Source organism: Glandiceps talaboti, chromosome 2, assembly GCF_964340395.1.
Source record: "Glandiceps talaboti chromosome 2, keGlaTala1.1, whole genome shotgun sequence".
NCBI classification, from domain to species: Eukaryota; Metazoa; Hemichordata; class Enteropneusta; family Spengelidae; genus Glandiceps; species Glandiceps talaboti.
This window is the reverse complement of record NC_135550.1, coordinates 23,016,489-23,038,661: the sequence shown is the minus strand read 5'-3', so window position 1 is coordinate 23,038,661 and position 22,173 is coordinate 23,016,489. Positions and strand designations below refer to the sequence as shown.

At 35.5% G+C, this 22,173-nt stretch overlaps 1 protein-coding gene across 1 annotated transcript; it reads right to left on the bottom strand.

Moving 5' to 3' along the window:
* On the bottom strand, positions 1-10,929 carry LOC144445697 (sodium-dependent multivitamin transporter-like). The gene is made up of 15 exons (XM_078135344.1): positions 10,802-10,929; positions 9,994-10,213; positions 8,972-9,089; positions 8,326-8,393; positions 7,573-7,727; positions 6,577-6,714; positions 5,647-5,732; positions 5,368-5,421; positions 4,141-4,208; positions 3,224-3,312; positions 2,163-2,305; positions 1,708-1,861; positions 1,350-1,455; positions 529-668; positions 1-124 (listed from the first exon to the last, which is right to left on the bottom strand). Exons 1-15 carry the CDS (start codon positions 10,927-10,929, stop codon positions 1-3), a joined length of 1,791 nt encoding a protein of 596 aa, XP_077991470.1.
* Between the last annotated feature and the right edge of the window lie 11,244 nt (positions 10,930-22,173).

Below are 22,173 nucleotides of genomic sequence, written 5' to 3'. Positions count from 1 at the left end.
TCAATCGTCCAATGTCGACTGTCGACATTTCAAATATTCGTCTCTATTAATATTCATCTCAGTCATGATAACTTCTCTTTCGTGTGTATCCTGCCCTTCATTCGGCGAATACGAGTATTTTGGCCTACGGAATAAGCAGACAGTGTTTAGACGACTGATTATTGAGACAAACACAACGAGACAGCGAAGTATCTATTCTACCAAAATCAAAGTGACCGTAAATACTTCTAATAGAGGGCGCACTGATCACGAAAATGGCCGGTCAGAAATTATTGGCGTGACATTACATTACTTTTCCTCCTTGTCTGTGCTTTTAGTCACTTCCTCTAAGCATATGACGTTATTCAATTGGTGAAAAAGTTCTAGGCTCTGAAATATATATAATACGACGCCTAAATTATGAATGCTTCGAAAAAAAATATAAATAGAGTGTACGGTAAATAAGTTCTTGTTCTTCCTAAGTAAAAAGCAGTTCTGTAATCCAGTTATTGATATGTTCAGCGAGTTTGCAATCATCAATTCTCTCACCTTAGGCAGCGTATCAGTAGTTTTGGGTCGACTTTGTGGCCTCTTTCTGAGGGCGCTATACACCTCCGAATCTCACTAATCAGGATGCCCAGCACGACTGTTATAAACCAATTCATAAAAGGGTACCACATGAACGACATCTACGAGAACAAACATTAATGTGATTGTATTATTGAAAATAAACTTTCATACGGGTTTTACTCGAAGTTTCTAAAGATATAAATTAGTCGAAAGAAAAAGCTAATAGATAATCTATGCAAAGGGCACTCAGGCTTAGTTATGTTTAAGAAAACAAACAAATAAAAACAAACAAAAAATAGATGAATAAATAAACAAACCAGCAAACAACAAATAAATAATACATATACTAACAAGCATCAACAAGAGAGTAATTACAAATCATTATCAACTACAAGAATTACTATATGTTTTCATATATGCGAAATGAACACAATTGTACTTACTCGGTTTGCGACGGTGTGTTTGTTAATGCTTGTCAGTATGTATGTATGTATGTATGTATGTATTTATTTATTTATTTATTTATTTATTTATTTATTTATTTATTTATTTATTTATTCATTCGTTTGCTGGTTTATTTATTTATTTATTTGTTTGTTTGTTTGCTTTCGTAAAACATAATTAACTAAGCCTGGGTGCCCTGTGATCTATGTAGCAAATGACTTGTTTTGAAAAATAATGTTTTTAAACCGAGTTTCCAGTCGATCGCGATTTTCAGTTATTGTTGAGTTGGTGAGCTCAGCTTATTTCGTGAATTGAGTGATTGAGAAATAACTACTATAATGATGAATAAAACCCACCTTGTAAAATGGTAGAGGTGTTACAAGTCCATATCTAGTCAATGTAGCTCCAAGGGCGACCCATATACCCCAACCAGTTCCAATCATGACTGCTATGAAGACACCCCTGGAGTATAGAAAAGGAAATTCAAACGCTTTGACTTGACATTTATGCTAAACGTGTCAAACATGTAGATATTCTCTAAAGTCTGTGTGATCTTTTATAATGACACAAATTGACAAAAATGTCATCACATTTAAGTACAGAGAAGTGACGTTGTGGGATTTTAGCCAATCAGATATTCAAAGTTTCCAATGGTATGGTACATTCATATCTTATCAATCAATCAGAAATACAAACATAATATAGAGAACTAACCATGTGTTGGCCCTTGGATAGCACATGCCAAGAGTGAAAGCACCAAGAACTGGGGCAGCAAATACGCCTTGTACAGCAGTCGTTATCACGATGAAAGTACCCATATAGGGTACACCTAAACCAAGGGCAGTGAAAACAATCCCGAACATCACAGCTAATGGAAAGAGAAAAAAATCGTGAATTAGGTAACAAAATCAAGCACAAGTTCCCCAACATACCATTTCACCTACGTGTGACTTTAATATAGGTGAAACGGGTTTTTAAAATGCAGTTGACCCACAAAGTCACGGTCAAACATAAAAACACTAGCAGAAAAGTCATATCTGATAATTGGTCATATCATATGTATGGCGCCTTTGGACGCCATCATAACATACCTTGTTGTATTGTTTATTGTATTTTATTGTTTGCGTTATTATTATATGATAATATGGTATCAAGTAATATAAACCTACTTAGTCCTTTCGATATGGTAGTATCTCTTGCGTCATTATGCACCACAGGCCGGTAATTCCGTTTGGAGCGCCACTGTCGCCATGGTAATATCATGTCTTTCAAGATGACGGCAACTAAACCATTTAGGCCAGAGGAGATGGAGCTGCGAAAACATGAGTCAGTGATGTACGTTTATCAATGTGCAGGACACGTCAAACAGGACAAACACATTATTAGATAGAAAATATTAAAGAAGTAAGTGTGGTGCTAAAAAAAGAGACCCGCTTTAATTATAACACATACCATATCATTGTTGTCTAACGTGATATATATATATTCTAATAATTGGCCTATTACTTATAAAAGACAGTTTTGTTCGGATTTGAATATGTCACCATCACAAAACTATACTAGTTGTAACTGGAGTTTAAGACAAACACAATTTATTCACTGAAAGTTGTTAAAATACCAATAATTAGACATTGTACATGTAAATCAGTGGTTGATATTATCATAAGCTGTACAAACACAGGTTGAAATCATGACGGTAGTTGAGGGCGCTGATTTTTGGATGCGGACCCAAAAACGATTTGATTCGATTTTTGTGTATATACAGCTACAAAGAATACGTTTACCCACAGGTGATGCAATGCTGTTCTCGGTGTACGATATTATGAGTAAGTTATTGTACCTAACAAAATATTTGATTAAAAAAAAACCTTTCCGTTACAGCTTTAAGTAGAAAACAATTCTTCATATAAAAACAAAAAATGACAAAGAAAAAACGGGCGTTCAGACCGCACACATGTAATCATATTTAATAATAATAAAAATATTTCTAATGCGCCTAATCTCTGTAAGCAAAGCTCTATATCAGCGCAGATGTGAGGGGGTTATACACACTGCCCGGATACATGGCAAATGGAGAGGTTTGACCTTACTGATGTCTTGAGAGAGTGATGGAAGGATGTCAATGATTGTAATGGTTGATTGAAAGGAAGATTGTTCCAAGATGTTGCACAAATGTCAGAGAAATATCTCTCACCAGTAAAACGAGATGCAATTATGATAATGATCGTACCTCAAAGCTCCAGCAAACAAACAGGATATGAATAAACCTTGCAGACCTGGTATCTGTCCCAATCTTGAACTCACAAAGTAGATAAGAATCTGTATGTTGAGTTGTTAGTGCATGAATTCAAGATTTGGATTAAAAGTTAAACATGATATGCAATGTACTACTTGTTCATCAATGTAGTAACCACAAACATATCTGATCATACGTCGACGTAGTAACCACAAACATATCTGATCATAATATATACGTCGACGTAGTAACCACAAAAACATCTGAACATACATCGACGTAGTAACCACAAACACATCTGATCATACATCGACGTAATATTAAACCACAAACACATCTGATCATACATCGACGTAGTATTAAACCACAAACACATCTGATCATACATCGACGTAGTAACCAAAAACACATCTGATCATACATGACAAAACAAAAGAAGGAAGAATTGCATGTATATTTTTCATCATATCAAGTATCTATTTTATGTCTCCATATTTCGACCAAGACGTAGGTTTTGAGCTGGCAATGGGTTTTGGGTTTTGAGCTGGCAACGATGGAAGCGCTAGCTCGTTGGAGGGCGCTAGAGTCAAGACTGCATATGTCAAATTGTATAGGTTTTAAGATATATTATATGTTTTATAATATAATATAATATAATATAATATAATATAATATAATATAATATAATATAATACAATATAATATCATATCATATCATATCTATCATAACATTACTCTTCACTGAAACAAAAACGATAAAGAGAACTTTTGAGAACTAGAAATATTTCTAATTATAGGATAATTTCCACCGAAACGGACGCTTCTAGACTCAGTCCTTGTCTAATACTTATCAAATAGTTTCGACTGTGATGTCCGAGAAAAGAACTGATCATCATATAAGACCACTTTACCTGATCTGGAGTGCTGTAATTGGGCTCGTAATTAGGTTCTCTCCAGTCTTGTGAAGGCATGGTTACATCTGTGAATGATTAGAAGAAAGGTAGTTAACTTTCACCTAGAGACACTGTGCCATATATCTCAGTTCTGTATCAGGCATTTATCTTTATTTTTATTCCCTATCAGTTATGTCCTTCTTAATACAGAAGATCGGTACTTTTTTCGTATAACTGTAGATTTTCTAGAGTCTGATGTGACCATAGTAGCGATGAAAGGATTGATTGATTTTGGTAAACTTTTGTTATTTGGAGAAGCACTGCTAGTGTTACTATCCAGAAATATCATATTTTTACATATAATTTTGGCATATTTTACCAAATTAACATATAATTTACCTTTGTGCTATTTACTTACAGACAGGCTCTAACAACAGCGTGATCTACCAATATGTTGAGTTATCTACTAACCCTGTATTAATTATAAGTGTTTTGATTAGACACCATACTATTTGATTAATACTTGTAAACAAGATAACTTGTTGATTGGCGAATTCAGATTAATACCTAATTTTTCAATAGCATGATCAACACTTGTCTTACACGTGGAACATTTACATATGGCATGATCTTAAATCTCAATCTTAAATATTCTGGTAGAAAGTTCACCATGTCTTCTAGAAAAATGAATCTACATGAGACATCATTTATTTATAGCAAATTATTTAGAATAATGACATCACTATAATTTCAAGGTGACAACTAGAACTTATATGTTAGGGACATAGAGAAATAAAGCTACTTTAGATTTACAACGTAACTGTTGGTGTGCAGTGTCTCTGTAAGTGACTATACCTGTGTGGCTAATTCCTAACTTAGACAAGCTCGTTAGATCCTGGTACCCTAGAAAGATAGTTAGAGTGGAGAATCGTTTACGTTCTGTCGATCTATCTAATTAGGCACCGAAACATAAAATTAGGCAATTATTAAATAAATAGTGGTGGTTTATATCATATATAATGTTTATCATATCATATCATATCATATCATATCATATCATATCATATCATATCATATCATATCATATCATATCATATCATATCATATCATATATCATATCATATCGTATCATATCATATATCATATCATATCGTATCATATCATACCATATCATATCATATATCATATCATATGATATCATCGGATTTCAATGTAATTTGATGTAATAAGTTGTTAGTTGCTTACTGTAAAGTGGAGAAAAGGTGCTGTTGATTGCAGGCAACAATGGCATCAAGTTGTCTACATGGGAAAGAATACACGAATAAATAAGCATGAATACATGAAAACAATGAATAAATGAAATGAAAAGCTAAATGAATAAATAATTATACATTTTTTTAAAAATTATAACGATCACACTGTAAACCTAAGTTTAAGAGTCAATGTTTTCCTTGCTGCGTTTTTCACTCGAATTCATGATGAGTGTTTCTGTCATAGTGGTTGAAGTGAATGATCTATACTTACTATCATAGTAGGCATACAATGAGAGACCGGTCAAGAACAGCAAAGCTATAAATACCTCCAATATGCATAACGATAACATTATAGTCCTTCAAAGAAAATTGTAGAATTTATTTGTAAAAAAAATACATCTGATGTACAGTTGCTAGTCTCCACAAAAAGAACAAATTACCATCCCACTGCAATTACTGAATTTTGAATTTTGAATTTAAAATTTAGAATTTTTGGATTTAAAATGGAAATGGATTATATTATAAATGTGACAAATGCTGTAAGCCACTACCCGTTTTGTGATGTCCCTACAATTGAAAGTTGACTTTGTAATCTTAGTTGATATGCCGAAACTTATGTACGGTCCTTGCATATATCTGTATGTATGTATGTATGTATGTATGTATGTATGTATGTATGTATGTATGTATGTATGTATGTATGTATGTATGTATGTATGTATGTATGTATGTATGTATGTATGTATGTATGTATGTATGTGTGTGTGTGTGTGTGTGCGTGTGTGTGTGTGTGTGTGTGTGTGTGTGTATGTATGTATGTATGTATGTATGTATAAAAGGGATGAACGACCATTGAAATGGAAATAACAGACAGACGTGCTCAGAAACAGACAAGCCGAGACAGACACATAACAAAAATACACACACACACATATATGATGTATTTAAAGTATCATAAGATAATCACGCATACACACGTACACACAAACACACACATATTATGTATTCATTCATATAAATCTCACTGGACGAAATTAAGGAAGAAAAGTATAAGTATATATATATATATATATATATATATATATATATATATATATATATATATATATATATATATATATATATATATATATATATATATATATATATACAATGATCTATTTCGATCTATTTGTATGTATCATAAATTAATCCCAATTACCCTTGGGCTTGACGTATAGATTTTGCCGCTAGTACTCGCTGGGCCGAGCCCTGGTTAACCGATAATGTCAAAGAAAATATCGTCTGACCAATGATTATGCTCCAGACCGTTATTCGGATGGTTGGGTCAGGACTCACCCTGTGTGTTGAATAATAGACACAAAGTGTAATGAGAGATGTGGACAGTTAGACAAGTCATATATATATACCTTCTTGAGAAAGGTGGATTCTTGAGTAAGTTGAATATATATATATATATATATATATATATATATATAGAAAGTCAGTGGTAAGATTTGTCCGTGGTACAGTGCTCGATACGTCTGCACGCAGAGCGGAGTATATGTTGAGGGTAGAAGAAAATCAAGTCGGGTTTTTCGTCTCTACAAGCCTGTTTCGTGAGTAAATCACTCGTCAGGAGATGTTGATGTACATATATATATATATATATATATATATATATATATATATATATATATATATATATATATATATATATATATATATATATATATATATATATATATATATATATATACTTGGACCAGAACATAAAACACATCAAGTTAATTTTGTTATCAATATTAAAAAGTAATATATTCACCGCCTTTGTATAAACCTATTTAATACCTTCTTTTCTTCCGATAAAATGGTGTCTGTAGTTTCGGAAAAGCCATTTACAGCATGTGGGAGATTGCACGACCGGTTGATAGCGGTAGTCATGCGATATCTCACCCTGTGAATCAAGACAGTATACGCACTGAATGGGGTCAAATATTCGGTCATTTGAGGAAAACTTGCTATATGAGACTAATAGTGGAATAACATATAAACACCGAATTGATATCTTCCATTAATTTCTCCCTACCTTAGTTTGGCCATAGTTTGATATCCTTGTAGTGGTATATTGATCGTAGTGGAATCAAAACACTCTGACAGATGATAATCGTGATTGACACAATTCAGTCGACAAAGCCATAAGAGGAATCCAACTTACTCAAGAAGGTTAAGTCTTCCATTGATCTTGTTGTGTTCATACACTGCAGTGGCACCCCCGGCGTCTACAGTGGCCATTGCCATCACTACAATAACTGACGTCATCATAACTATGGATTGGAACACATCGGACCATACAACTGCTTTAAGTCCACCCTGTGTGATAAAATCAAAGAAGAGCCTGGATCACAAACGAATTTTTTAGTAGAATAACATAATCATTCATATACATCAAAGAGAAAGAATGTCTCGCTGGCCACAGTAAATAACCAGTAAATGTTCATAAAATGTTCAGCTAAGCTTGGGGATCAAGTTTTTGAACAAATGATTGATATAACAATACTGCAGTGCACTACATTCAAGCAAGCCTCATTGAAATCGGCCAGTCCTCTCTTTTATATTTTTAAATAAATATGAAGTAAATAAATAAACAAATAGACAGACACACACAGACAGACAGACATGTAAATAGCTAGATATATAAATAGACAGATATATATATATATATATATATATATATATATATATATATATATATATATATATAGATAGATAGATAGATATAGATATATAGATAGATAGGTAGATAGATAGAGATAAATAAATACTGATGACGTTACTCTGCGGGTCAAACTTGTGCAAGGCAAAGATATAGTACCACAAGTCTTCAGAAAGTCAAGATAACATATCGCCTCGTATGAAATTTTTTCATTCAGTTTGGTGAATGAAATGGAGAGACTCATGCTGAACTCACCAACGTAGTGTAAAATGTACAAATTGATCCCGTTACCACTATCGTTATCCAATAATCCACGTTCTGTACTGAAAGTTAAGTTGGAGTAAAGAAATATCGGAATATCATAATCAAAGCCACTATCGGTGACATTGCACATACATATATGGACAGACGGAAAAGCAAGCAAACACACACACACACACACACACACACACACACACATACACACACACACACACACACACACATATATATATATATATATTCTTTTTCTTGAAAAATATTTTTTTATTTGAAACGTCGGATTACATCTATTTATTTGGACTGTCTGACAAGTTCCTTATGCAATTATATATGTATATATATATATATATATATATATATATATATATATATATATATATATATATATATATGTGTGCGTGTGTGTATACAGACACGCAAACCCACACGCACGCGCGAGCACATACACACACACACACACACACATACACACACACACACACACACACACGCACGCACACACACATATAGTATATATCCCATGTACCCTATCTGACTATCGTATTGACATATTAGTTCCCAAGCAGACTTTCAGTCTGTACAAATGAACCAGAGATTTGGTGTAGACCTCTAAGATACAAGTAGTTCACAGCTTGCCTACCTGCTTGGAAAGCCAGTGCTGGTCCAACCAGTGTAGTCGCCATGTAGAAATTTATTGAAATGGTGAAAAGGATGGCACTGGCTATCCGTAGAGAATAATGAAATCGGAGATCAATATACTGTTGGAATTCAAAATTAAAAAGAAATGTTTGTTTTTTGAAATTCACACATGATAATATGTATTTGTGTTGACTTCAATGGTGGTAAGGGTTACTATATGGTAAAATTATCCATATTGTATGGTCAGTAAATACGTGATCATGACGTCATTCACTGAAGTCATCTATTTATCTCATTTCCTTTAAAGCTGCACTGGCTTTAAGGCAAACATAAAAAAAATGTTTGTTTCCGATAACACGACTTCAGAAAATAGGGTAGGTTGGTCGGAATTTTATTTTATTTTACTTTAAATTTTAAAAATTACTTGGACCCCAAGATAAGATATTCTTCGGTTACAATTCTTCGGTGAGAGTTTGATGAAGGGTAAAAGAAGTAAATGAAGACAAGTACAGTAAAGTAGACAAACTGTACTGTAACAGTCTAAAAAGACCTGGAATACGATTTTAAAAAAAATGACTACAGATGACACAAAGGCATGGAGGTGTACATGGAAATAGAATTAAATTGTCACTTCTTGTGTACACGGCTAAATGAATAAATAAATAAATAAATAAATAAATAAATAAATAAATAAATAAATAATATGTATGTATGTATGTATGTATGTATGTATGTATGTATGTGTGTGTGTGTGTGTGTATGTATGTATGTATGTATGTATGTATGTATGTATGTATGTATGTATGTATGTACGTACGTACGTACGCACGCCTGTCTGTCTGTCTGTCTGTCTGTGTGTGTGTGTGTGTGTGTGTGTATGTATGTATGTATGTATGTATGTATGTATGTATGTATGTATGTATGTATGTATGTATGTATGTATGTATGTATGTATGTATGTATGTATGTCTCTCTGTCTGCCTGCCTGTCTGTCTGTCTGTTTTGTATGTTTCTAGTACTTACCTCGTAAATACTGACGATGTCAAGTCCCCGGATAACTGGAGCAAACACGTATGCCGATATTCCATACCCCAGTACACAGGACACTAAAATCCATGAAAACATAATGCCATGTACAAATATCTCACTTGGAAATCCCAACACAGCTATAGAAGATACGAAGGTCACAAAATACGATATGGCAAGTGGTACACATCCTAGTTTGCGATTCGCAACAAGATATCTAGAGAGAGAGAGAGAGAGAGAGAGAGAGAGAGAGAGAGAGAGAGAGAGAGAGAGAGAGAGAGAGAGAGAGAGAGAGAGAGAGAGAGAGAGAGAGAGAGAGAGAGAGAGAGAGAGAGAGAGAGGGGGGGGGAGGAGGGGGAGGAGAGAGAGAGAGAGAGAGAGAGAGAGAGAGAGAGAGAGAGAGAGAGAGAGAGAGAGAGAGAGAGAGAGAGAGAGAGAGAGAGAGAGAGAAAGTATTATTATTAGTTCACAAAAAATGCAGTTGGAGTGAAACGAGATAACGTTGAAAATGTAGTTGTTATTGAGGAGGATAGTGGTGATCAACAGGAAAAGAAATGCCATAATAACATTCTTACCCGGCATTGTTACCTATCGCTACATGATCTGTCAGCATTTGATAGTGTATAAAGAATCGTCCAACGCCATTTCCGAACGCAGTTATTGCTACAATTGTAAAACATTCGACTCTCCTTTATCTTGGTATAAGATCTTGTAAATGCTAGGCCCTATAACTTATCAAAATCAATGAATCAAAAGAGGTCGCACTCGCCTTACTTTGATTGACATACGATTCTGTGATACTCACTGTGATGTTGTCTTTTGTCCTCCCTTCACAATGGCATAGTACACTCCAGTGGCGGCAGACACTGCTAGCATACCAATAAATATAGCCCAGTCTGCTACACTGAATGGTGTTACTTCGTTTTTTGACATTTTCGCTTCAAACTAAAAACAAAAACGAACAATAAATCAGTCAATGAAGAAATGAATAAATAAAAAAGAAAGCTTAACTTAGAAATTAATTAATCGTGATTTCGAGAATTAGCTAGCACCTCACAGGTTTGGTTATTTCCAGTGTTGTTTGTAGTTGTTCAATTACTACTACCACGACGAGGTTTGTATGCCGAACTTGTCATCGCTCTTTGCTGTATACATAGTTCATTTGATTTCATGTCAATGGATACAGAAATACAAATATTCAATCGCGACATGTTTATTTGTAAGGTAATTTACTCACCTTTAATATGGATACTTATACATTCAAAGAGGCATCTATGGATATGCGGGATTACATCTAGTAGTTATTGTTATGGTCAGATTCGAATCGACTGTTCATCTGAGGTCACCTTCACTGAAGTCCCAGAATGCAAAACTGCGGGTTTGCATAATAAATTTAGACCTTCACAAACTTTCTAGCACGGAGGCGTCATTTCGAAGGAAAGAAAACACAAGTTACATTTACAGGCGTCGCCATTGAGATCCGCCCGACAGTTGTGTAAGTTACCTCACTGACTAGTTACCAAAACAACAAATTTGTTGAGCGTCTTCTATTGGCAACAAATGAAAATTTACTAGAACGCGTTGATGTTTTGGTAGCTAATCAGTGAGGTAACTTGTAAGGAGGACGTAGATAAAACATGTATACATAAATGTATATCATGATACGCCAAAAAACCCGTCTTCGTAGTTACCTTCTGTAATCTTTATTTTCGTAAAATGGTGTTGTGTCTTCCAGACAACCAAACTCTGCGCTATTGTGCAATCGAGTGTGAATACCTGCCTAGATCTGTACCCTGCCCTGTTTCACCTAATATCCAACAATGCTCTTTATGTATCTCTCTATTCAACATATAACAACCGAAACATAGACAGTTCGTGTTTTACTACATTTTCTGCCTGCCGTATTGACATTTCTACATATGATAAAGTGCAAGTAAAGGTGTACATGGTGGCGGTAAGGATAGAAAAAGAGTTGACGATACTTTGGAAGTGAGTGCAAGTAATGAAAGCTAAATGTCGAGTATTTGACCTATCCGTATGACCTGGTTTTCAGCCCAGTCATGCGTATAAACTTATATGCAAATTATAAGAATAGTGAAAGGTTTTAGCAGAGACACTTGGCACCAAGGGTGATATTACATGTAAATCATGCAAGATACATGACGCGTTTAAAACATATTTGAGACGATTCCTTATGACATAATTCAAATTATCGTGACAGAGGAGACGTGTCTTGTTACATAACCGACCGTTCTAAGCAACAACTCAAGTACTTGACAAATCCTAACGAAAAACGAAGGGAAGTCATGACACCCGTGGCAACAGCGGCCAGCACAACAACATGTACAGTGCACAGACCCTGTTACCCCTTGGGTTTCTGTTCACGCGACATTGACATGTGTTTTTTTCGAGCTACTTGCCCTAAATGGCTAACATACGAATTGCAATACATTGTATGGCGAAGTCCACCTGGTACTGACCACTTACTATATTGCAACGTCACCACTGATTGGACATACCGATCCATTGTTATGTTGATCATGATTCATTTCGACCAATCAGTATACTCTATTTTTCTAATTATCAAATGTGGCAATTTTCGCTAATGTTGACATGATACATAAATACAGACCATGGAATGAAATATAACAATAAATTATCACAACCATGTTGACATATATTACCCTAGAGGTGGATGTGTCATCAGTACTTTCCGTCTATCCATACGTTTTGACACTCATCCAAAACGCTCTGGGACCAATTCAACAAAATTTTGAAAACCATCTAGTGTTTGTCTTGTCAAACAAATAACGAGAGTATCTGAATATTCAAATTTATTCAAATCTAGCCTCGTCATCATTACTACTTACCCTATGATTCGTCGAAACTAGCAAATCACACAGGTGTGTATCAAAATTGTACCAATGACAATGTCTTCCACTGGATAGGCAGGTTTTCATGAGGTATATAAGAGAATTCGTTTCAGCTCTTCTTCATTTTATTTTAGTTCTTCGTTATCCTTGGTTTCTTTATATATTTTATTTCGCCGGGAAGTCATTTGCAGGTTCTGTACTTGAATAGTATCCATTAGCATGCTTTCGACCACGGCTGTCTTCACGGTAGTGGCGGCATGGTTTCTGGTCGCGGATTGCCAGGAAGCCACGCCAAATACCGACAGATTGCTCAGCAAACTGATGAACCTCACAAGTGATATCAATATTATCCATACAAGTATGAGACGTCTGAACGATACACTGACTGGCAATTTCAACGAAGATCTATATTTCGTCATTCCGAAACTGAAGGGAACTCGGCAAGAATTATCAGACATTGACACTACATTAAACCTTTTGACAAAAGTACCCAGTCTAACGACTGTGAACGAAGTATTACAGAAAACGAGGGATTTCGCTGGCCAGGTAAGAGTTTTCTGTCTTTCAAGACGTTTATTACTCCACCGTACAGGGTGCAACTTATGGCGACTGCAAACTTAAGCAGTAAAGAATGCATTAGTGGAATTGAAAAAAACCCAACAGAATGTATAAAAAAAACCCACCTGTTAAAGCTCCACGTCACCTGCATGTTTGAAAAATGTCGGTCCTTGAGGTTTTTTTTCACACCAGCTTGAATTTCGTCCTATATTCCTCGCACGTGGCGAGTTCCCAATTTTACACAATTGTCGCTGTATCCATTTGTACTTTTTCTGCATCAGTTTTGCGGTGGTTGCCTTTATCAATTCGAGCATCACAGTGTTACAGTAGCTCAACAATAAAACGGTAAACGTATTGCTCACCGAATATAATGTGAGAAATTGAAAGTGTGGATACTTGATATTTTTTTCCATTTGCGTTGCTGACACTCGTTCATGTTCCCATTTTCTTGCAGTTGCGAACAGTTGAAACCAACAAAGAATTTGAACTAGAGTCTTGGGCGAAGGGTCTTACTATCATCGATTCTATTGTGAAAGAATTACAGCAGGTTGAAAATAGTTTATTTGGAGGTATGTGTAACTTTACGACATCTTCCACTTTTTTAAATGGCGGCCATTTCGCTATGTTTGTTTCAGAGTTTGTTTCAAAGTTGATGACTCGCTCCCTGACGTACAGAAGATCCCGAGGCCAGACAAATCTCACCACTAGTGTAGGTGGTTTTGTGAAAACATTTTTGGCTTCAAAATACATGACTTGATAAAGTATTTCGTGCTCTTTTCTTACAGATCTTAGAATTTTAAAGGAAACGAAAGCGAAGGGAGAAAAGGCAAATCTTCTAGAAACTGTAGCCTTGGATACAACAGCAGTCATAGGACACGCCCCTTTACCCATTGATGTAACAGTTATCAATCATTTGAGAGACCAGCTACTCCTCGCCAAGGATGCTGAAGGTTAGTCGCAATTTTTACCCACCATAGTATTTGTAATTGTCTGAACTCAAAAGTGTAGCTAATAAAAGATTAGCATTGCTGTCATTCTTTTAGTATGTAAACATAGGTGTTGTAAAGTGACGAGAATGGACTATTTTTACCGTCCGTAAGTCCTTACGGACATAACAAGTAATGTTCTAGTTTAATTTAATTTATGTTTAAATTGAACGTGTCGTATAACATTTATTATTGTAGCTTTTGATTTTAATGAATCGTTTTTCATAAGTAATATTTTCTGTATAATTAAGCCCGATGTCTAGCATTAGCTGCAATTGTACATTATTTGAAACCGTTTTTGCTATAGACATGTAAAGAACTACTCGTATCGTACAACCATTACAGTAGTTGAATCACTTGTAGATAAAGCGCGTGTGAAGCTGTACACCTCAGATGGTAAAATACATCCAATCAAATTGATTTTTGTAACCGGACCCTAAAATCAATTCCCAACGCAATCAGGATTTCAACCTATTGCTGTACTACTTATGGATAAAAATAGACTTGTAATTAGTGTGTACAAATGTCAAATTATTGGTATTTAACAATTTTCACTGAAAATATAGGTCTGATCGAATTCGGCTCCTGCTAAGCTACTGTGGGTTTAAGAATGCGTGGTTGAAATTTCATAGTTTCGTACTGATAACGAAACGCATAGGTCCCGTATCCTCGAAATCACAGCAAACGTTACAATTATTGCAGCCAGGCAGATTGCAACAGCAATTATTTTTAGTGCATCTTGGTCACAATTTTACGCTGAACACAAGTCAAGAGTCCAGGAAAATCTAAGTGGTAGAACATGGGTAGAGTTTTTTCAATAATTAGCTAATTAGCATATTCACGAAATACGATATTGAGAGGGATAACACTTGTACACCTGTCTTTCATCAGGATTATATATTAACACAACATGGTAGTCAAATATGACTATGAGTAAATATCGTGAATAACATGAATATTATGAACAGCATATATTTATAATAAGAATTAAATACTTTGTTATATTACATATTTTGAAGGAAATTAATCTAACTATTTTCACCACCAAACCATTCCTATGTCAAGTAAAAATTGCCAATGGTGAATTAATTGAGCTATATTGATAACATATACATATGGTATACATCTTTTTCATGGACAAGTAATGTCTTTGGATAGGGTCTTGCTGTGAGAAACTACACGAGTACTATTTCTACCTTCTTGAACCTGATCAACTTGGTTTTCAGATTTATTTAATTTTTCCATTCTCTAACGTATTAGATGTTGCATAAAGCCAGAAATTCCCGTTAGTGTTATATTGCATGGCACAATGGTTTTACCTTTTATACTACGCTCTTTAAAAACAATTTGATAAGAGAATCAGCTACTTGTAGAGTAAAGTGTAGCTTTTTGATTAGGATGTGTTTGTAACATTAAGTAGACATTTGAATCTTAAATCTGTGGATTCACCAATTTCGTAAATATTGTGACCCGAGTTCTGTTTCTATGACTACAAAAGATGTGCAGTCTTGGAACTGATACAACTAGCAAAGGTGTATATCAATGTGTTGCATATTTCCAGCCTTAGAAAACGTTCAATTTAATATATGAAATACGTTAAAAATCATTTACTGTGTAGAATCCTCAACAGAAGTTAAATTCCATCAATCGAAAGCGCAATATAAAATATCAGATTTCCGATATTTTGAGAGTCGTGGTCTTATTCCCTAATGAAGATGACAGTCAGTCGTCAAAATATCAGAAGTCTCTGACATTCTATTTCACTGTTGATTGATGAAATTAAAGTTTGATGAAATGTAAGGGGAACGTTTGGACATGGGTTCACAAAGCCACACGTATCTATAGGAAATGTCGTGATTTGACTTTGAAGAGCCAAGTTAATTAAGGTAACGATAGGTTAAAATAAAATCTCATTTTTCTGGGATAAAAAAGTACTGTTATTCCTACTGCACATGCAAGGTTACATCCTCGTTAATGAGGACAGTTAGGTTGACATCTTTGCGTTACTTTACAGACTTTCTTATATAACAATATTATTTAAATAAGGAAAGACCTGCAGGACCCCTAATTCTTAGGGGAGGGGTGTTAAAAGAACTATTTCAGTCCACATTTATATATCATTTTTTTCATTGAATATAAAATTGGCAGTGGTAACAAAATGTGAATATCTTATATCTATAATTGAAATAATTAACAAATTTGTCCTTTTATTTGTAATTTATTCCATATTCCCCACTTCGACACATAACGTAGGACTGGGTGTATATAAACTTATTCCACATATCGTCCATGTGTGACTTGCTGTATTATATCATTAATTATACCAATCAAACGTTAATGACCATTTTCATATTACAACAAAGTTCCTAGATGCTCTCAATACCTGCCAATAAACATCTTGAAACTTAGTTCATGGCTATGTGCTACACGTTATTTACATTAATTAACATATTTGCTAAAATATTGAGCTCATTTACGTTACATAGGATGGTTTCATGATCACAAGATGGTATTAGAGTAATTATCCATCCTCAGAGCTATCCATAGACATTACACTAATATTTCACGAATAAGCTGATTAGCTAATTACTAGAAACTCATTTTAGCCATGTTCCACCACTTACATTTTCCTATACTTTGGACGTGTTCGTCAACATAAAAATTAAAATTCTAAACAAGACGCACTAAAAAATAATTTGTTGCAATTAGTTCAAGCTTAAACCTGGCGGTGGGAAGCATGCAGCAGCATGTTAAAACAGTGCTTTAGACGTCCATTGGGATCATATGGTTTCCAATACTTGTGAACGCTTAAAAGATGAAAACAATGCACTTGTAACTGACTTATTTAGGCTGTGTAACATTCTACGAGTTGTAACAAATTGCATTTTGATATAGTTTGAGGTACTCTTCTGCAAAGAAAAAAAAAACTCGCCTGTAGAATATATATCGAGTCACCAAGTCTTTTTTTTTACATTTTAAATTTAGGACGAAACAATCTAGATATACCGGCTGGATTGATCCTCTACACTCGCCTGACAGCAAATATCCTGAACACAATACACTGTTCGACATCAGGATATGAAAGAGACAGATCAAAGAGAGACACCACACACAAAATATATAAGCTTACCGAAAGGGGCAGGTGTTCAGATTGTTTCAGAGCTGTAGCAAAGACTGGATTTTGTCGTCTTCTTAATAAGGGTAGAAATTGTGAGGAGATCAGGTCTCTTTGTCAACAGGTTAATTGTGATGTAGAAGACGCATTGCTTGAGATATTGGAAGATGTGAACAACAACCGAATTGGTTCTGGAGCTTTATCGAACACTGACATTGATAACGAAGGAACGAATAACAATGGTGGGCAACGGTTAACCACAGAGAGCACTAGACTATCGGAAGAATTAGATCTGGTGGGTAGGGGCATATGTTCCGATTGTTTCAGAGCTGTAGCAAAGACTAGTTTTTGTCGTCGTCTTAATAAGGGTAGAAATTGTGAGGAGACCAGGTCTCTTTGTCAACAGGTTAATTGTGATGTAGAAGACGCATTGCTTGAGATACTGGAAGATGTGAACACCAATCGAATCGGTTCTGGAGCTTTATCGAACACCGACATTGATAACGATGAAGGAACGAATAACAATGGTGGGCAACGGTTAACCACAGAGAGCACTAGACTATCAGAAGAATTATATCTTGCGGGTAGGGGCATATGTTCCGATTGTTTCAGAGCTGTAGCAAAGACTAGTTTTTGTCGTCGTCTTAATAAGGGTAGAAATTGTGAGGAGATCAGGTCTCTTTGTCAACAGGTTAATTGTGATGTAGAAGACGCATTGCTTGAGATATTGGAAGATGTGAACAACAATCGACTTGGTTCTGGAGCTTTATCGAACACCGATATTGATAACGAAGGAACGAATAACAACGGTGGGCAACGGTTAACCACAGAGAGTTCTAGACTATCAGAAGAATTATATCTTGCGGGTAGGGGCATATGTTCCGATTGTTTCAGAGCTGTAGCAAAGACTAGTTTTTGTCGTCGTTTTAATAAGGGTAGAAATTGTGAGGAGATCAGGTCTCTTTGTCAACAGGTTAATTGTAATGTAGAAGACGCATTGCTTGAGATACTGGAAGATGTGAACAACAATCGAATTGGTTCTGGAGCTTTATCGAACACCGATATTGATAACGATGAAGGAACGAATAACAACGGTGGACAACGGTTAACCACAGAGAGCACTAGACTATCAGAAGAATTATATCTTGCGGGTAGGGGCATATGTTCCGATTGTTTCAGAGCTGTAGCAAAGACTAGTTTTTGTCGTCGTCTTAATAAGGGTAGAAATTGTGAGGAGATCAGGTCTCTTTGTCAACAGGTTAATTGTAATGTAGAAGACGCATTGCTTGAGATACTGGAAGATGTGAACAACAATCGAATTGGTTCTGGAGCTTTATCGAACACCGATATTGATAACGATGAAGGAACGAATAACAACGGTGGACAACGGTTAACCACAGAGAGCACTAGACTATCGGAAGCATTGGAACTTGCGGGTAGGAGCAGATCAGCAGAAAATGGCGAAGATCTCCTGAAAAGAAGGCACTTGCTGGCATCAAGAATAGCCCGGCTAAGGTTTGTGATTGCATAACTGGACGTTTGTCGTATGTAAAAAGATTATGGAACTTGATAAAGAATGTCGTGCTGGGAAATGGCTCCGAGCGATTTTCTTTTTATGCAGACATACACATAATCACGTATCATTAGACTGGGGTTTTGGGATTGGGACTGTTTAGTAAGAGGGCTATGTTCCATGCTGTATATCACATTGCTGTGGAAGTGGCCAGGCTTTCCCCAGTCTATTCCCAAGCTATCTCGGAGTCACCCAGGCAGGGCAAACGTAGCACCTGCTGGTTCCGCGCGAGTAATCCTCCCCGACTGATAGTCATTACTAGGTTCTGGAACTCCTGCTTAATTGGTGAAATGGGTTTGTACTAATTGTGTGCTTGTGCCTTCATATATGTATTACATTCTTTATTTTATCGTGACTGCAAATGTCAAAACCTTGAACAACCAGAACTCTACACCTTTTTAGTCATTGCAAGTTTGGTGCCAATTGTACATAAATTTCATCTTCTGAAATACAATTTATCTTGGTGCTTGCACGTTTCCTTGTGAACCTTGGCAAGTTTGCTTCGCTTTGTAAAATTTGTTTATATTGAACACATGTTCAATGTCACATTTACAATTCACTCTTTTAAGATATTTCGTTGGTTTAAAAATTGCGTGTTAAGTCGGAATCGAAAATTTCAAATTTCGACCTTTACATTGTCGCTCTAGAATTGGTCTTATAGAAACTTTTGCAAGTGATTGGTCAATCAAGTTTGAAGTCTTGGACAAACTATTTTGTCGCACGAGTGCCTAAAGTACTCAACGGAGGAATGCCAATGCCCTTTTTTCAATTTGTTTTTCGGTCGGAAAATTGAATGTCTGCTGAACAGAAGTTTAGGTTTAGGAACCGAGATTTCGCCAGCGTTTTTATCGCCCATCGTCGCCCATAACATAGTAACTAGTTCGAGCCGTATCGTGTGTATAGTTTCGGTTACGGTTTGTTTTTGTATAGAACTGTATAACCCCATGTACTTAATTTCGCTTTATCCTATCTATCCAAAGGTACCATCTTGGACGACAGAAAAGAACGACTGTAAAATGTTACTCGGCAGCTTCATATCTCGAGCCCAATGACGGTATGCCAAGCGAAGTAGCGGCTGATATCAAAGATAGTCTTGAACTCCTTGACGAACCACCTCTCGTGCACTTCCCAGAAATCCCAGAGACAAACAAACTTGCCAGCTCGCACATCTTACCTTTATCTCTCCTCAAGCTACAGAAGAACTTCAATAATTGGTGGATCACTTTACATGAAAACTTGCATTTCGAAAAATTGCATGAATGGTATGTAGTCTGTTAGACACAGCATTTTTTTGTTAAGCTTGCAACTTTACTTTTTAAAGAAAAAAAACCCCTGACATGCCTTCTTTGCATTTCAAGTCTTCAACAAAGGTTGTTAGTATTTGATCACATGAAGATTGCAAAAGTCTTGTAGTTAATGTTAGGCCGCCTAAACCTGTATAGCAAGGCAAACCACAGGGGCTTGAAATTGGCCATATTTGTTTACAAATAGTTGTTTGTTTATTGTTTACGTTCTTTCTTTACAAAAAATAGTTTTTGTTTGTTTACTTTTTTTTGCTCTTTTCCCTACAAGGTGCCATGTAATAAAGTGATGATTTGACTAGTCTTTTCCCATGGTGAGTGGGGACGAGGGGTCACCAGTTGAGGGAGCTCAGTATAACTAACTCCCAGGCTAAATAATTAAGGTCGTCAGTCATCGTATAGTAAAAGATGGTTTATAAAACCAACAAAAGAACAAGTTTAAATCGATTTAGCAAAAAAACACACCAGATCTTCAAATCATCACTTTATTACATGGCACCTTGTAGGTAAAAGATATTTTTAAAAGAGCAAAAAAAAGTAAACAAATAAAAACTAATTTGTAAAGAAAGATCGTAAACAATAAACAAAAACAACTATTTGTGAACAAATATGGCCAATTTCAAGCCCCAGTAGGCAAACACGCAATGTCAGGAGACTGCACCCTCAACTGTGGGGTAAAATCAATATGCGAGCTGGATGGATGAATTAGTCTTAACTATTCGAACTACTTTTATAAAATGCAAGATTTGACTTAGAGCTGCGCTAGTATTTTCTCAAATTGGTACAATACTACTTGCTTGCACATTTCATGCTGGTGTACTTTAACAGGCAAGCTTTGTTTCTTTTCAGATTTTGTTACAATGAAAAAAGGACTAGGAAACACAAACGCTGAACTGATTCACAATGAACCAAAAGCAGATAAAAGGTCTGCTTTAAAAACATGCATTCGTCTTCCTGGCTAATTTAGGGTATTATGTATAATTTTCTGATTTATATATATATGTAATTTATATATAATTTATATTGAATATTTATTTCCCCTTTCATTTAAAGATTCACCCTTTTTCATTTGTATTTGAGTTAATCAGATGTAATTTTCAAGAGTTCGAATTAGGATTCAAAATTTTGTTTGTCATGGATGGTAAAATGTCGGCAGAAACGTAACAGTATTAAATGGTCAGTATTTTTCACTGATTATGAGCGTCGTACGTTCATGTTTTGTAGTCAAATGTATAAATGAGCAAAGTACTTGTCCATGTTGACAGACAAAATTTTGAATCCTACTTGTAAATTTTCTGTTGTATTAAAGTTAATTTCTAGGGTATGCCTTTTGCAGCTTTCAATTATTTCAATGACCCGCTCCCCCGAAATGAATTATTCGGAGTTAACTTTTGACAGTCTTCCAGATATGACTACTAGTACTAGTAGGTTCGTTAACACTGATCTGTAAATGACTTGTCATATACTGAAACTTGGTAATAACCACAGTGACTGTACTTGGTCTGCTCCTGCCAAACGCATTGAAAGATGGCAAATTGCTAGAGTATATATGCATTAGGTCTGCAGTGTTGCAAACTGTTCGCCTGGAAGCTGCAGCGCATGTACAAGTTTGTTCAATTCGGCGTACGGGGCGAGATGGATTGTTCAACGCAAGATAAAAAACTAAATTTTAATTTAGTTGGACCTCGCCTCCTTCAACTTCTAACGTAATCGGCCAAAATTGATAATTATTTCAGCCAGTACAAGCAATTTCAGATCAGTTGTGCTATGA

Excerpts from the sequence above, each read along its gene's own strand:
- LOC144445697 (XM_078135344.1), bottom strand. The coding sequence starts at position 10,929 with ATGTCAAAAAACGAAGTAACACCATTCAGTGTAGCAGACTGGGCTATA. Across the intron at positions 8,394-8,971 it reads AGCACTGGCTTTCCAAGCAG|TACAGAACGTGGATTATTGG; the intron begins GTAGGCAAGCTG and ends CTTAACTTTCAG. Across the intron at positions 669-1,349 it reads CACCTCTACCATTTTACAAG|ATGTCGTTCATGTGGTACCC; the intron begins GTGGGTTTTATT and ends TTGTTCTCGTAG.